Source organism: Anabrus simplex, chromosome 12 (assembly GCF_040414725.1).
Source record: "Anabrus simplex isolate iqAnaSimp1 chromosome 12, ASM4041472v1, whole genome shotgun sequence".
NCBI lineage: Eukaryota > Metazoa > Arthropoda > Insecta > Orthoptera > Tettigoniidae > Anabrus > Anabrus simplex.
The window spans coordinates 88,271,381-88,288,760 of record NC_090276.1 but is presented as its reverse complement, the minus strand read 5'-3'; the positions used below and the strand labels follow the sequence as shown (position 1 = coordinate 88,288,760).

The 17,380-nt window shown below is 37.8% G+C and overlaps 1 protein-coding gene across 8 annotated transcripts in view; it reads right to left on the bottom strand.

Annotated features, from left to right (window-relative positions):
- Positions 1-17,380, bottom strand: part of Mical (Molecule interacting with CasL) — a 688,331-nt gene that overhangs the window by 189,625 nt on the left and 481,326 nt on the right. For all 8 annotated transcript variants that reach the window (XM_067156726.2, XM_067156729.2, XM_067156731.2 and 5 more), the window contains one exon: positions 10,012-10,145. In XM_067156726.2, the coding sequence (XP_067012827.2) occupies positions 10,012-10,145 (134 nt within the window). The remainder of the gene's footprint in view (positions 1-10,011; positions 10,146-17,380) is intronic.

The following is a 17,380-nucleotide window of genomic DNA, read 5'->3' as shown; positions in this document are numbered from 1 at the left end:
CCTCTATATAACACTAAACAGAGAGAAAAATGAACGTATCGGCCAAAGGAAGCCAAGGGCCAGGAAGGGCATGAAAATGAAAGACTCCCTAGGCTTGGAGTGCTGTAACACCATCAGGGTCGGAAAAGAACAAAAGGTGAGCAAGGGAGGTCGTATAGGATAGATGAAAGTGAGGAGCCTGGCACAAGTAAGTGGAACAAGGAACACAGAAAGGAATATAAGCTAGGACAAACACAATAACAGGTCAGTGTGAGAAGAACGAGCAAAAGAAAGAGGTGACTACGGCAGAAAGGACCATCCCTACATCTTCATACACTACTGTCTTCATCCATCCAGTTCCCCCTGACGAGCTCATTTCTAGTACGCTTACTAGAGATACAGGACTTCATGAATTTATTAAGGTTGTTAATAGACAATAATTACTTTATTTTTGATAGCATAATTTATAAACAAAATGGGCTATCAATGGGGTCTCCGGCCTCGGGAATTTTGGGAGAAATTTAATTGGATTTTTTAGAGGATTCCGAGATAGATAACAGAAACACGTTCAGTAACATACACCATTGGTCTAAGTACATTGATGATGTATTCGTAGTTCTAGATGAGCGGATAATAGATGCAAAGACCACCTTAAGTAAACTCAATGATATAGATCCGCACATCAAGTTTACCTTGGAATCTGAAAAGAAGGGATCAATTAACTTTTTAGATTTAACCATTAAGAGACAGCCTCCTACTTTTTCCTTCAACATCTACAGGAAACCAACACAAACTAGCGTCACTATAAGACAAGATTCAACACACCCACAAGCTCACAAAAGAGCTAAGTATTTCAGCCTCGTAGACCGGGCTTTTAGAATCCCTATGACTAAAGCTAATTTAAACAAGGAGCTGAATACTATCCGCAATATATCCTATGCTAATGGCTACAAGGTCTCTTTCATCGAAAGTATATAATCAATAAGATTAAACATCGTCCGCAAACCACGCTCACCAAAGATAAACAAAGTCATAATTCCTATTCAACTTTCACATTTAATAACAACATTCACAGAGTCACTAATATATTCAAAAAGTAATGTAAAGATATCTTTTCGCACAGATAACAAAAGTACCGAAGTTTTACACAATGCAGCTACTGTAAATAAATCTAACCCTTATCTTAGGTCAGGTGTTTATAGGTTCCAATGCAATGACTGTGGCAGCGCCTACCTAGGGCAAACTGGGCACAACTTTAAGATAAGGTATGCCGAACACGTTAATGCAGTAAAATATAATAGATTCTCCGCTGTGGGACAACATATCCATGAGCTAAGACATAATTTTACAAACTTGGAACAAGACATTAAAATATTAGAGATTTTGAGCAAGGGACCATTGCTGGACGCTACTGAATTATGTTACATTCATATAAACCAATATTTTAACGCTAACCTCAATCTTAATGATATATCTGAAACTCCAAAAGTTCTCTTTGATTTCCTGATAACATTTTTTAAAAATGTTCAAATCCCAAACAAGAATTTAATTTTACGCATAATTCACAACAAGTTCTCCCGATATTCGTTCCGTAGTCCACGCCCACCAGACTCCCTCCACACGCGCGGCCCACATACATCGTCTCAACCCACCCCTACTTCCCCTCTTTAGCTACGTCCGATCATGCAAACCTGCTCAGAGCCTTCATTGTTCATTGAGCACGGCTAGCAATAGCATCGTCTCACGGCATTTTGAGGCGAGTCCTACATACAATCACTTTATCATTTTGCTGATTAGAGCCATAACACATTCAACACTGGATCGTTAACCGCATTTTAATATATTTACAGGTTCCGCATTGAACCAGGAAACATTGGTTTCACAAACATCACAAGAAACTACTTTAATGTTTCCACCTCATAGGCCTAAGACATAGAAGATTTTATGCAGAAAATTCCATATGACCAACCTTCACGTTTTTCGAGATGTTTCAGCAGTATACAAGTTGTAGTGAAATGGAACACAATATTTTATCTATCGCCCAACAAATTTAAGGACTCCACAACTGCTTGATCATAAGAATATAATTTAACCAATGAACTTTTATCATACGACTGACTAGCAAGTCTTTTACTTGTCATAACAGTTTTTAATGAGTTAAGGTTTTAATTATAGATTTAACTGGATTTCATGCCAAACATTTTAAGACATGTCATGAATTTTAAGGTTGCCTATTTTCTGAAAAAGCTGAAGATGACGCAAATCCACGTCGAAACTAGTCCTGTGAAATTTAATATGTTGTAATTGAATAACAGCATTAAAATTGTATTGAATAGGTGGAAATATCAAGTTTATTTATTGTAATTCTTGGTTCAATACGGAAAAATGAAATTTCTTACGTTAACAGAAACAACCTGTGTTTATCCAGTTTCCTCCTTAGCCTTTATTTCCCACAGCATGCAGCTTTCGCAACACTTCTACATACTACAGCATCCTACACATACTCTAACCCAGAAGAGATTCGTGGGAAACGATAGTCATTGGCTGCGAGACGGGGGACATCACTGCGAGGACCCCGAGTGCGCTATATGCACAAGACGAGACGTGGCAGTAGCTCCGTCTCACATAATAATATACATTTTATGGGATTAAATTAGACATGCATTAAATTTGCAGTTACACAATGTATACATCGCATAGCGGAACACGAAGGAAAAGACTACAAGCCCTTATTTCAGTGGAAGGAATCTCCAAAATTACTGCAGATGATTCTTCTTTGCTCCATATTTTTGCATTGCACGGACTTTCAGCTTTCTATTCTTTCTATTCTGGTTCTCAAATACAGACTAATGATGTTGTCGCTAGTTGAAACAAACTACAGTATTTAATCACACCTTTACACCTTGAAATGCTTTCAGGTCCATGGAAACTACAAAATATTGCTTTAAGTCAGTTATTGTATTCAACCATTCCTTTGTAGGAGAAATAAGCCCTCCGTTAGATATAATCAATATCCAGTCATTGCGAGCATCTTGTGGAAATCTACACTGTTATAGGGAAACAACTATCGGGGCAACTGATCTTTATGTAAATGCAATGCACGCCGTAAGATATGTCAGTGCATTAGGCGTCATGTCTTTGTTCATAACATCCTCCATTGAACCATAGAGATATTTTTTTTGCTGTTGTTGTTGTTCTTTCTTGTGTATGTCTTTAATTAGTGATCACTGGAGGTAGGAGATGATGATGATGATTATTATTATTATTATTATTATTATTATTATTATTATTATTATTATTATTATTATTATTATTATTATTATTATAAAGAGCCTTTACCTTTACGGTCAATGACAATGCAATGTCTTCTGCTGTCCATTTTGCTTGCCTTTCTTTGTTCGCCAAAGATCCATATTTTCTCTGTACCTCCTCATTAAACACACTTTTTTTTTTTAAATTTAAGTACAGCAGGGAGGTTGATGAGATACTACACACCTCAGACTGAGGAAACTCTTAAAAGTATAACTGCCCTTCTTTAAAGCTATGTTACCCTTCTTTAGGTCTGTGATTTCTGCTTCATATTTGCTTTGAACTTCATCAAATTCCTGCCTCACCTTCTCAATGACTTGCTCCTTTGACTCAATAGTTGATTGAGATGCAGCCATTTCTTCTTATTTTAGTTAATTTATTGGCTAAGTGGAGAGTGTTCTTTTGAGTCGTTCCCTTTCTCTTTCTTTGGCTCACGTTTGGTTTTAAAGCTATAATACAAAATACATAATCTATTTACGAAATGTTTTAAAATCCCGGGATTAAATCTGTGAATTAAAATGATAATTTTCAGATTTAATGCTTGCAAGGACTCAGAATATTTATATTAAAATATTATAATTTTTTAGACTCTCCTCTTTTCTAGGTAGTTCTTCTTTATGCAAGTTAGGCATCTGTTGAGAAGAAATGGCAGTTTCTTTCAACTCCTTTTTCAATGAAAACCCTAAAAGTTTGTTCTTTATATCTTTCATAATCCTCAGGAAGGAAATCAATGGAACATATGCGTGCACTATCAAAACTTACATCGTCTTTGTGATTACATCTCACAACCCTTTTAATTTCCTTATTTTTAGGAAACTTATGGAATACAACTTGCGAGTTGTTCTTGCCAGATGGAAACGGTACTGTTATTATGACAACCGATACTGGTATGCTCAGGAGTGTAACACTGACTTCACAACAGCACTGAACATACTGTAGATATGACCAAATAACTGAAACAAATGTCATATGATCCTCGGTGTTGCCCAACAACATAAAACGTATGGTAACTTACAGGTTCACTATATCTATGAATCCTCGAGGTGACATCACGGCAAAGCTTAGCTCAGATGGTGCCACCATCTACGCATCCATGAATGGCCTACTTACCTTGACTCTAACCTATTCGTCATATTGATGAAGAAGCAAAGTTTGTAAATGAAGCCACTGAGACTTCAGGAAGCAAGATCAGGATCTTTGAAAACAAAGCAAAGCCTTCTGCTAAGTAGCAGAGAAACTGGTATAGGGATACAAGCCCAGACGAAGGCAGTAGAATCTGCGAGTTCAAATAGTTGGGAGCAGTTTTCACAAAGCAAGCATCATATGAAACAGAGAATCCAATCCAGGAATTGCTGTTACCACAGTGTGTAGTCTGTTAAGATAGCCCAAACTCAAGCTATCCAACAAATTAATCCTGCCTCTTGTGTCATACAGGTGTGGGATGAGGAGCATCTGGATAGGATTAGACCAGTCTCCTCATTTTTTTCAGAAAAGTTTTCAGGAAGATCTTCGAAACAATAAAGTACGCAGATATGGTACGAGTACAATCGTGAGCTGGATAAAATGTATGAAGATCCAGACACTATAAACCCCATGTGGGCACAGCATGTCACATGAATGGATACATGCAGATGGCCTGTGAAACTGATGGATTTTGTCCTCAGTGGGAAGAGACCACCAAGCACACTGGAGAAAAAGTAGGAGTGATGCACTATATGAAGAGATGAGACACATGGGCACTGGAAATGACTGGCAGGAGAGAACACGGGAAAGGACACAACGGAGATGTCTAGTAGATGCACGCAGTCCACTGGGCCTGATCACGATACGATGACGATGTGCACTGGACAAATTTATATTAATGACAGACACGAAATGGGTCAAATTGCAGAGGAGAAGGTTTACTAAGTTTTGCGCTAATTTGTCTGTACAAAAATCTGCTCAAAAAGTGTACAAGAGGATTTCTGTATTAAAAAAAAAAAAAAAGAATACCCTGCACTTTCCCTCCACTTTGTCCTTCGTCCCAGTTATTCTTATGTGACTGTAATCAATTATCACGTTGTAACAGCAGCAGGAAACTTTTCTCATCATTATGGAAGAAAACAAAAGGTAATATTCTACAAATACTAGCTAGTAATATTAAGTCCAAATCGACATGGATACAGCAACTACATAAACTGTTACGCTTTACGCTACTGAACAAACCTGGTGTTATCGCAAGCAGGGGCAGTACTTGAGAGCTTTGAGCATTGCAGCACCTTTACAGTTAATAAACTAGCAGTAGGAGTAATAATTAACAGCACACATACACAAAAATTTGCACACACAACTGCCAAGTATATTACATTTTTAACATTTAAATAATTTAACATTTGGAAGGATGTATTTTTAATACTAGATGAGTAATACTGTCAAGCAGTTAAAGTTTTTAAAAAATCTGGAAGCCGAGAAAGAATATAAAAATATTTCTTTGTATATTACTGATCAGATCTGCTTATCCTTCATGTTGTTGTCATAATTTTTGACCTTTCCTCACCTAGCTTCATTTTGTTGTCAGTATTCAACATCATATTATGAACAATCTTTGGTTATGTTAGCAATGATCTTCAACATCAGCGATTGATTCAACAGTCGAGTAGGCATATGAAGAGAGAAAGGAAGAGGACACGAGAACAATCTCCACATCTTCACGTTCTGCTCAGCCACTGACATGCTCATTTCTTCTTGAACATTCACCGAGAGGGAAGAACAACCAGGTGATAAACAGGGTGGTAAGACACAACATGAACCAGAGGGTCGGTCATTCAGTAATTAATTGGAAAAATATGATCAGATATCTCACGCTATTGTCATTTTATCAGCTGCTGAAGTGAGCCCATCAGATGGGCTTTGCGAGGTGGCTTATGACCGGCTTGAGAGCGCCAGGGGAGGGCTGAAACCCACAGTGTGTTAGTGTTTGATGCTTGCTCATTTCTCGAGATGACTCTCAAGTCCGTATCAAGTTTGGATGTGTTGTTTGGACTTCATCGATGTAAACTGTGGCATACCAAAGTGTTTAATTTATTACTAGTTATATGTGTGCATGTCTTCCAATCGCAGCGTGGCTGAAGATGACCCGATATACATGGAGTCAGTTCTATAACACAATACGGACCATAACTTATGATGACTCTCAGCCCGACCAAGCCACGTGCAGATTTAGCAATATCACTTCCCAAAGCAATCTGATTGGCTAACTTCAACAGCTGATAAAATGACAACTGCGCGAGTCATCGACCAACGCTCTAACAGTCATATACTCGGTTCACGTTGTTTCACACCACCCCTCTTCCTTCTTATCCCGCACTTCCCACATCAGAAGGAAGATTTCTCAACGAGTGTTGATGAAGCTGAGAAGAACTGGGATGAGCGAGGACAAGACTTGAAAATGTAGAAACTGACCTTATCCTTTTGTGTTTTCATATTTCTATGTGACCTTTTCTACTGTTCCCTCTCGTCTTTCTACTTGACACTTATTTGTTCCATTCCATTACGTAAAATAACCCATTGGGTTTCTTTTCTCTTTTTGTGTTTGTTCTCCGTTCCTTGTCTTTTAACCACAAGTACCCAGGACTGGTCTGCAAGACTGCACAACGTGATAACAGTGAACATTTCTCTCCTTTACAGCGACCAAAAGAATCAGTCGTGTTCCATAATCCATTATTGGTGCATACGTTGTTGAAGGAGAAGATCAATTTAACCCCTAGTTGACACATCGTGTGGTTTACAACATTTTATGGTTCTCACGCGGTCTACATGACCGGACGTGGGTATCGGCGTTACGCTGCTTGCACAGTCGGAAGCTCGGGCAAAGTGAATGCCGCTGATGGAAATTTCAAAAGTGTAACAGGGAATGATTCAAGGATTATAAGAATTAGTGATTAAGAATGTGAACTTAGTTTGTTGACAGTAATATTTGATCTTGAGTCAGATTCTTGGTCAAAACATGACTTGTATTTTCTGATTTGTTTACAATTATTCCTTACATTTTAATTTTGGTATGTCATGTTGTGTCCTTATCTTTCTATACCAAAAAGTAATAAAAAATCATCTCCAATATTTTTTTCAGTAATAAAAAATCATCTCCAATATTTTTTTCCGATTATTTGTATTTACATGGTGAGGAGATTTTCAATGAAATCATCCTGTCTATTAACCAAGTACTTAATATGGAAAGTGTATATGATGTTTCTCGTTTATGTGCGTGTTATTTCAATACATTACGCCGAGTGTGAGGTGGCGGAAAATAACTTGACCCCCTACAAGGGCCAATGGCCTTGAGTGGATGAGACCTTGCAGAAGGGCAATGGGCCCTCAGTAAAGGAAATGCTACTGAAATACCATTACTGAATGGTTTGCTCGGTAAAGAAGATGGACTTTGGTACAGTGAGTGAAGCGGAAGAGAAAATGCCGACAGACCGGCTATGAAGATGCCGCTCAGTTTTTGTCGAGTCAGTGGCAGTCCATTGCAGTTTCAGTGCTTGACACCACGTCTCATGCATATGATTCCGAAATCCTAGCGTGTGGGTCACTTCCTGGCAAGCTGCGATCCACCTTAAACAAATCCACATCAGAGGCACTTTCTTCAGCTGGCACTTTTAATTCCAAGTCCATCAGCGACTGGGTAAGGATGGTGAAGGCAGGTTATCGGGTGAAACTGGAAGCCTTCAGTTTGGACGTGCAATTTGGCAGTAGTTGTGTTCCCCCAAATGGGGAAGGCCCTGGAAAAGGTGGGCTTAACATCAGAAGTCGCACTTTTGTCTGGCTGGGCGACCGCACCCAGCGGGTCACCCCATATGCATTTGAAATAATCGAGGAAAACAATTTATAATTGCAACATGGAAAGTTCGAACACTGCTTGACACGAAAGAGAGCGACGAGCTTTCTAGATTGAATATTGATGTAGCTGCCCTGACTGAAACAAGATTATCCAATGAAGGCAAAGTTACTGAGTCTAGCTCAGGATACACCATCTTTTTGAAGGGTAAGGAAGATGAAGAGCGCTGTTGGATTTGGCATGAAGACAAATATAGTTGCTAATCACCGACTTGTCCCAACTGCCGTCTGTCCGGCGATAGTTTCATGACTCATCTCTGCTTATGCTCCGACGTTACTTTCCGCATCCATCTCCAAAGCTCTTCCTACTAGGTAACTCCACTGCTAGAGTTGGGAACGATAATCTGCTATGGGAAAATTTGATGGACAAACGAAACTCGGTAGTTTTAATACCAATGGATTGTTGCTTCTCAGTCTATGTACCGAACATGAACTTTTCATAACAAATACACAGTGCCGCCTACCTAATCACTTCAAGACCTTCAACTCTAAGCATTACATCATCACTCGACAATGGGATAAGAAGGATGTCCTTATCACCAGGACAGCTAGAAATGTTGCTTATTGCTACTATTCTGTCAACGTAGGATCAGTCTGTTGATAAACTTCACCACAATAGGTGGTGTATTTATCCTGTATTGACTTGTCTAGACCTATTACAAAACTATTTAAAATGATATTATAGTTGAATCCGCCTTGTCAATAGACTGTTTATTAATGAAACTATTTAATCATCAAACAAGTTTCGAGAACAATATGTGGTACATACTCTTTGTCGGCGATCAACAAAGTCTAACTTAATTACAACATTAAAGATGTATCAAGATTTGGATCTATGTATTATTATTATTATTATTATTATTATTATTATTATTATTATTATTATTATTATAATATCCGACTCGTTGGCTGAATGGTCAGCATACTGGCCTCAGGTTCAGAGGGTCCCGGGTTCGATTCCCGGCTGGGTCGGGGATTTTAACCTTCATTCGTTAATTCCACAGGCCCGAGGGATGGGTGTTTGTGCTGTCCCCAACATCCCTGCAACTCACACACCACACACAACACCATCCTCCACCACAATAACACGCAGTTACCTACACATGGCAGATGCCGCCCACCCTCATCGGAGGGTCTGCCTTACAAGGGCTGCACTCGGCTAGAAATAGCCACACGAAATTAAAATTATTTTTATTATTATTATTTTTATTATTATTAAGAAACGTAAAGAGTTTCACCTTATTTTCTTGACATGGCGTAAGCCCAAAAGCTCATATCATGTCTAAAAGTACAGGCCGTGAAAGCATCAACATCATCATCATTATTATTATTATTCTCCTCACATTATGGCTTGTCAATTTCAACTCCTCAACCATTCATGTTTCTCTTCCTTTCTCTTCAATACTCCATTTCACTGTGTTTATTCCCCCCCCCCTCTCTCTCTCTCTCTCTCTCTCTCTCTCTCTCTCTCTCCTCAGACCACTTTGTACCAGTTTTCTGTCCTTTCTTTTTGCCTTAGAATCTTTCCATACTGAAGACTATTTCAAAAAATACCTCAAATTTTATTGTATCATTCAAAATACTTATAGACGTCTTGAATCCAGCTTGCTGAATTTTTCTCCCAAAGGGATCTGAATTTCATCATTCTCATCATTTTCCCACTTGTGTGGGGTTTGCCTTCTTGCAATGTTTCTTCTACCACAATCTATCTACAGCATCTCGGAACCAAGCGTTGTAAGCAGCGCGTATGTTTCACCCGGACCAACCCGGAAGTCAGAGACCCTCCACGTTCAGCTGAAGGGAATTATTATTATGAAATCTATACATCCTTCCACATTTTAAAATTACCTTGTCGTCGAACTGCTGGCGGTTCCACTTGGGAACAGACTCTCGATCCTTCTTGCTCGTGCTATGACCCATTTTGTTCTGCTGAATCTTCTTCTCCAGTTCTTTAACGTTCCAATCACTCTTTTCGATTTTCCCTGGCAGGAAGGAAAGAAAACATACAACTGAAGCAAATAACATTATATACTTCAAATACACAAATGTAATGCAAGTCACAATTAAAATCTACATTATGTACTTCAAAATACTGAAGCATGACAAGAACTTTGTAATTACCCATTGTAGACGGTTATGTCTTTCAGTTTCCTCGCACTACCTGAGGCCTTGTTTAGTTCTATGCCTCCTATCATTAAAACCTGAATCTGTCATTGTCTTCATCTCCCTCTACATCTCTACATCCTTTGATTCAGGAGGTCAAATGGACTGTATCGCAATTGACCTGTCTAAGGCATTTGATAAGGTGGATGAGAGACTACTGGCAAAAATGAGTGCAACTGGACTAAGACAAAAGAGTGACTGAATGGGTTGCTATATTTCTAGAAAATAGATCTCAGAAAATTAGAGTAGGTGAAGCTTTATCTGACCCTGTAATAATTAGGAGGGAAATTCCTCAAGGCAGTATTATTGGACCTTTGTTTTCTTATTTATATATATATATATTTATAAATGATATAAGTACAGAAGTGTAAACAGAGATAATGCTATTTGCAGATGATGTTATTCTGTATAGAGTAATAAATAAGTTACAAGATTGTGAGAAACTGCAAAATGACCTCGATAATGTTGTGAGATGGACAGTACGCAATGGTATGATGATAAATGGGATTAAAAGTCAGGTTGTGAGTTTCACAAACAGAAAATGTCTTCTGTTTTAATTACTGCATTGATGGGATGAAAGTTCTTTATGGAGATCATTGTAAGTACCTAGGTGTTAATATAAGGAAAGCTCTTCATTGGGATTGTAAATAAAGGGTACAGATCTCTTCACATGTTTATGTAGTAAGGATGTAAAGAAGACGGCATATAAGTCTCTGGTAAGACCCCAAATAGAGTATGGTTCCAGTGTATGAGACCCTCACCAGGACTACTCAATTCAAGAACTGGAAAAAAATCCAAAGAAAAGCAGCTCAATTTGTTCCAGGTAATTTCCGACAAAAGAGTAGCGTTACAAAAATGTTACAAAGTTTGGGCTGGGAAGACTTGGGAGAAGGGAGACGAGCTGCTTGACTAAGTGGTATGTAAATACATAAATTTATTATTCCACCTATTCAATACTCAACTAGCTTACAAAATTAGGATTTCATCCTTGTTTTATTGCTAAATTATTAAAACATGGTACATGTTTTGCTCATTTTCTGAGCATCTTCAGCCACTTTAGAATCTTAAGGCTAATTAGGAATATTGACCTAGAACTTATATGATAAATTTTGTCATTAGCAAGCTTAAAATTAATGCAATTTTTAAGAAACTTGGTTAAATACAATTTTCTTGTATATTGTGTCAAAATGGTTGTAATCTAAGTATAACCATTATTCACATTCAATTGAAACTATTATAGTATAAAAGATGGATGTTTATTTAAAATGGTTTACTAAAATCTTGAAGAATCGTTGTCACTTCTTATAAACTTGAAAATATGACTATATTACACTCTGAAAACATTTTATGAGATCAGGCTAAAGAACTATTGTGTTTGTCGTCTTACTATCGGCAGCTCATGTTATACCGTTTCAGGTATTGGTTGTTACACACTTGAATTGATTATGTTGAAACTTGTTGTAATCCAACTTTACAATTACCTTGTTCAGTATTTAAAAATCTGTGTGTATGAATAAGGCCTGCCTGTTGTAAGAGGCAGCTAAAAGGGGCCCCATGGGCTCTGAACTATGGAGTGTGGGTTGGCAACCACGGGGCCTTTAACTGAGTCCTGGCATTGCTTCCACTTCCTTACGCCAGGTTCCTCGCTTTCATCTATCCTATCCGACCTCCCTTGGTCAACTCTTGTTCTTTTCCAACCCCGACGTATTATGTATGGAGGCCTAGGGAGTCTTTCATTTTCATTTCCTTTGTGGCCCTTGCCTTTCTTTGGCCGATACCTCCATTTTTCGAAGTGTCGGATCCCTTCCAGTTTTTCTCTCTGATTAGTGTTATATAAAGGATGGTTGCCTAGTTGTACTTCCTTTTAAAACAGTAATCACCACCACCACCACCTGAACAAGATAATTGTAAAGTTGGATTACAACAAGTTTCAACATAATCAATTCAAGTGTGTAACAACCAATACCTACAGTAAGAAACAGTATACCATGAGCTGCTGATAGTAAGACGACGAACACAATAGTTCTTTAGCCTGATCTCATAAAATGTTTTCAGAGTGTAATATAGTCACATTTTCAAGTTTATAAGAGGTGATAACGATTTTTCAAGATTTTAGTAAAACATTTTAATGTAAGCAACAAACTTTTATACTATAATAGTTTCAATTGAATGTGAATAACGGTTATACTTAGACCAGCCATTTTGATGTTTACACAAGAAATTTGAAATAGTTTTAATTGAATGTGATTTAGGGTTGGGCTCTATGTCCCTGTTTTGGCATACTGTGCTGGTGCACATTTATAGTCCACTGTTCCGGAACGGAGTGTCAATTGTTCCAAAACATTCTCAAACAAGACCGAGATAGTGACTTGCTATCCCGTCAGAAGTGTCACTACGCACTGCCCTTCCCCTTCGCCTACTAGCTGACTTTATTACATGTTATGAGTCTCGTTATGATAGCCGTATTGGAGTACAGTATGTAAAAGTTTCAAACAAATTTATTTAAAAACCACCATTCCAAAACATTAAAATCTGTAAGTCTAAGATACAAATATTACATACATGTTAAAATGGGACATGTTTCGCTTAGGCTTTGTACGCATCTTCAGCCATACTTAACCTAAAGCTAAGTCAGGGCCCTGAACTGGGTTTCTCATTAAAGTATAATAATACAAGATAAAACAGTCATAAAATCTAGTTTGTGGGAAAAGCAATACTTAAATGCAAATAAAATTCAATAATGAACTTGTCACAGTATTATATGTACATGGAATGAATACTAGTGTTCATCTACTAGTTTTCAACACGCACTACATTGCGAATTCTCCCACATCTAAGGCTTTATTGAACACTGTATTTGTTGAATCTACGCTAGACAGCTCGCGACTACAATCTATTACAAAGATTATTCTAGAAGGAGACACAACACTTCTATACTGATGCTTCAAGCGCCTTTTGACCTTATTACGCAACCACTTGGAGTCAACAATTCCACTGTATTCTACGTACCTGATTCTCAGTCAACAACGCTCGAAGATTTATTTTTCGACATTTTTAATTAATCCACGCTTCATTAATGTCAAACAATCTGTACAATCCAAATGTATATCAGATCATTATGACTGTCTCGTTCTACAAATAACTAACTTACTGTTAAATTAACATGTTCTTAGGATTTCTTCAAGAGTGATCTTTGCTTTGATGTGGCTGATGATGACCCTTAGATGGGTCGAAACTAGTTCCATGTAATTTTAAAATATTGTGAACATATTTTGTATTGAATAGGTGGAAACCTTTATTGTGTTGTTACTCATATGTTAATATAGTTGATCTCTGGCGACACATTTGGTGTTTACCCGAGAAAATTCATTAAATCTCAGCCATAGACGCCCAAGAGAGTTTACTCGGTCTCCCATCTGGTGGGTCGAGAGTAAAACGGAATGTCGAAATTGACGAGCAGACAGCCAGATGGCGTCAAATTGAAATGTCTGCACACGGTAGCTGAGGCCATACGATTATTATTATTATTGTGTCAGAAAATGCTTCATATGTAGCCCTCACAACAAATGGGTGGACTTCATTAAAAAATGAAAACTATATAGCAGTTACCGCTCATTTCATATGGAAAAGGGATGGCACACACTCTTCAAAGCTTCTGTCCTGCTCGACGTTTGTAGGAAGACACACAGCAGACAACATTGCCGAAGAACGCAGGAAAGTGGTAATAGAACGGGATCTTCAGGACAAAAGCGTGGCCTGCACAACAGATAATGCTGCGAATATGGTTAGTGCGGTTCAGAAGTGCAACTGGTAGTACGTTCCGTGTTTGGCACATAGTCTGAATCTAGTGGCACAATCAAGCCTGGAAGAAATAAAACCAACGAAAGAGAAGGTAAAACGTATTGTCAAATTCTTCAAATGTAACCCACAATCCTTGGAGAAACTTCACAGCACTCAAAAACAGATGGGCTATTCTGTTCTGACTCTAAAACAGGACTGTCCAACGCAGTGGAACTCAACATACAAGATGATGAATAGAGTTATTCAGGCCAAGGAACCACTACAAAGTACTCTTGCAATAATGAACAATAATTCTGTGGAAGTTTTAAACAATGAAGACTGGTACATAATTGAGAAATCAGTTGAAATTCTACGATGCTTCAATGAAATGACAAGCGAAATCAGCAGTGAAAAGCAGTTACCCTTTCAAAGATTGGATTGATAAGTAGGAACCTTCAATTTCATTACCAACGGCTGCGAGAGATGGAATATAACAGTCCGGCCATTTCTCGACTCCTTGGCAAGATATATGAAGAACTGACAAGTAAAATTTGCAACAAGTACTGCAATATAAATATATTGTGGGAAGCAACACTTTTAGATCCAAGATTTAAGACATTTGGTTTTATGAAGGATGAAAGCAAATTTAAAGAAATATAGGAAAAACTTATTAATGATGCTGCTACCATTATCTCACACCAACAGACAGCTGTTAACACATCAGGTGGAACACAAGAGCCCTCATCAAATTTGAATCAGGCATATGGATCTACATTATCATTTTTGAACATACTATGGAAAAACTTTGATGCAGCCGTTGAAGAACTCGTTCAAGCACCAACTGTTAATCCAAAAGCAGAAAGTATCATACAAATGGACAAGTATTTACATATGCCTCTTATGCGTAGGCTAGAGAATCCTCTTCAATGGTGGAATGACAACAAAGATACCATGCCAGCCCTCTGCGACTTAATGAAGAAGAGACTTTGCATTATGGCGACATCAGTTCCCTGTGAACAAATGTTCTCAAAGCAGGGACAGACCATCACAGAAAACCGTACACGTCTAAAAAGTGACAAAGTTTCTAAAATCATGTTATTGAATGTAAATATGCCGTGAACTTTTTTGAGCACCATTTAAAGGGTAGTACTGGAAGATTAACATTTATAATACCAATATAAATGGTCCGTTATTGGACATTATAAATTTTTCAGCTAACTCATTCTTGGTTGCCAGCGTTTCGCCCTCGTGTGCTAGGGTGGGCTCATCAGTTGGTACCTAGCACACCTACCAATACACTTACACTTACAATACACTATACGCGTATTGGTAGGTGTGCTAGGTACCAACTGATGAGCCCATCCTAGCACACGAGGGCGAAACGCTGGCAACCTAGAATGAGTTAGCTGGAAAATTTATAATGTCCAATAACGGACCATTTATATTGGTATTATAAATTTACTCATTCAGGACAAATATTTCAGATTCCCTATGGGAATCAACATTTATATCATCAGATTAACATTTGTCGGTAGCTTCACTTAATTTTAATTTTGTGTTCTCCTTGTACAGTATATACTGTTTAATTTGTATTTTAGTGTTCTGCTTGAATATTGTGTACATAAATAGAGTACCGGTACGGACTAATATTTCTTTAATTGTGTGAGTATATGTTTAATTAGTGAAAATAACATTGTGACATTTGTAAACACATCTACTGCCAGTGTAATTATGACAGGTGTATTTCAGAATGAATGAAAACATACTTATCCTAAAAACAACATTTTAGACATGATATTTCAGGGTGCATATTTCAGATTTCCGACTGGTTTTTCATGTTACAAGTAATAAATCTCATTGTAGACCATATTGGACACCAGATTATGAAAATTAAAATAAGAATAATAGTTAACACCACCTTTCCAATACTTAACTTTCCTTATATTTAGGAAATAAACATTACAACAGGCTGGTAGTGAAATAATTAAAATCATTAGGGTATCATTGCTACCAGTCAGTCAATCAGTCAATCAGTACTTTCTGTTTTTATCCTCTGTTTCAACACGATTATGTGTTTTTCTCTTAGCCATGTTGTAATATTTTATGTTTTTTTCACACTAGTTTTAAGCCTATTTGATTTTCTAAATGTAAATGTTGTTTCTTAGGGTACCATATATTTTAAGGACACTAGGTTCGGGGCCCTGATCTAACTTTAGGCTAAGATTTATTTTCGGCTGATGATGCTTACGACAGTTAAGCGAAACATGTCCCATCTTACAACGCCTGTTTTAATGTTTATTTCCTAAATATAAAGAAAGTTAAGTATTGGAAAGGTGGTGTTAACTATTATTCTTATTTTAATGGTTTTTCACGTGCCGTGAAGTTTTATCCTGGCCCTAATTATACTCACAATACCGGCCGATACATTCAACTGGTGAAAATATCCTTGGATTAGTTACTTTTAAACACCTGTTTTGCCATTGTAACCGTGTTATCTGTATTTCATGTTGACCGAAAAAATCTTAACCTAAACGCAGCATTTAAATGTGATTACTGGGCGCAAATTTCAGTGTTCCGACTGTTCGTTCACGTTCCGTGCAGTTTTATGCTGGCCATGGCCATAACTACACACAGCACGTTCGATACAGGCATATTCCCGCTGGTGCGGAGCATGTAATGTTGCCTTTCGAATTTCTCTCTACTGCGCAGTTACAGTCCCGTGTCCCGTGTGCCCACTGCACACAGCGAACGCCAACTAGTCTATCTAGGGCGGCCTTGACACAGCACATTCGGTACAGGCACATTCTAGCTGACGCGGAGCATGACATGTTGCCTCTTGAAGTTCTCTCTACTACGCAGTTACAGTCCCATGTCCCGGCACTCTGTACCGAAACACTCCGCCTCAAGCTCCTAATGTTGCGGAACAACTGAAATTGCCGGTCAGCCCAACCCTAATGCGAATAATACTTAGATTACAACCATTTTGACACAATATACCAGAAAATTGTATTTAACCAAGTTTCTTAAAAGATTGCATTAATTTTAAGCTTGCTAATGACAAATCAATCATAAGTTCTAGGTCAATGTTCCTAATTAGCCTTAAGATTCTAAAGTGGCTGAAGATGCTCAGAAAATGAGCAAAACATGTACCATGTTTTAATAATTTAGCAATAAAACAAGGATGAAATCCTAATTTTGTAAGCTAATTGAGTATTGAATAGGCGGAATAATAAATTTTTTACTTTCATTTGATCTTCAATACAGGCCTTTAAAA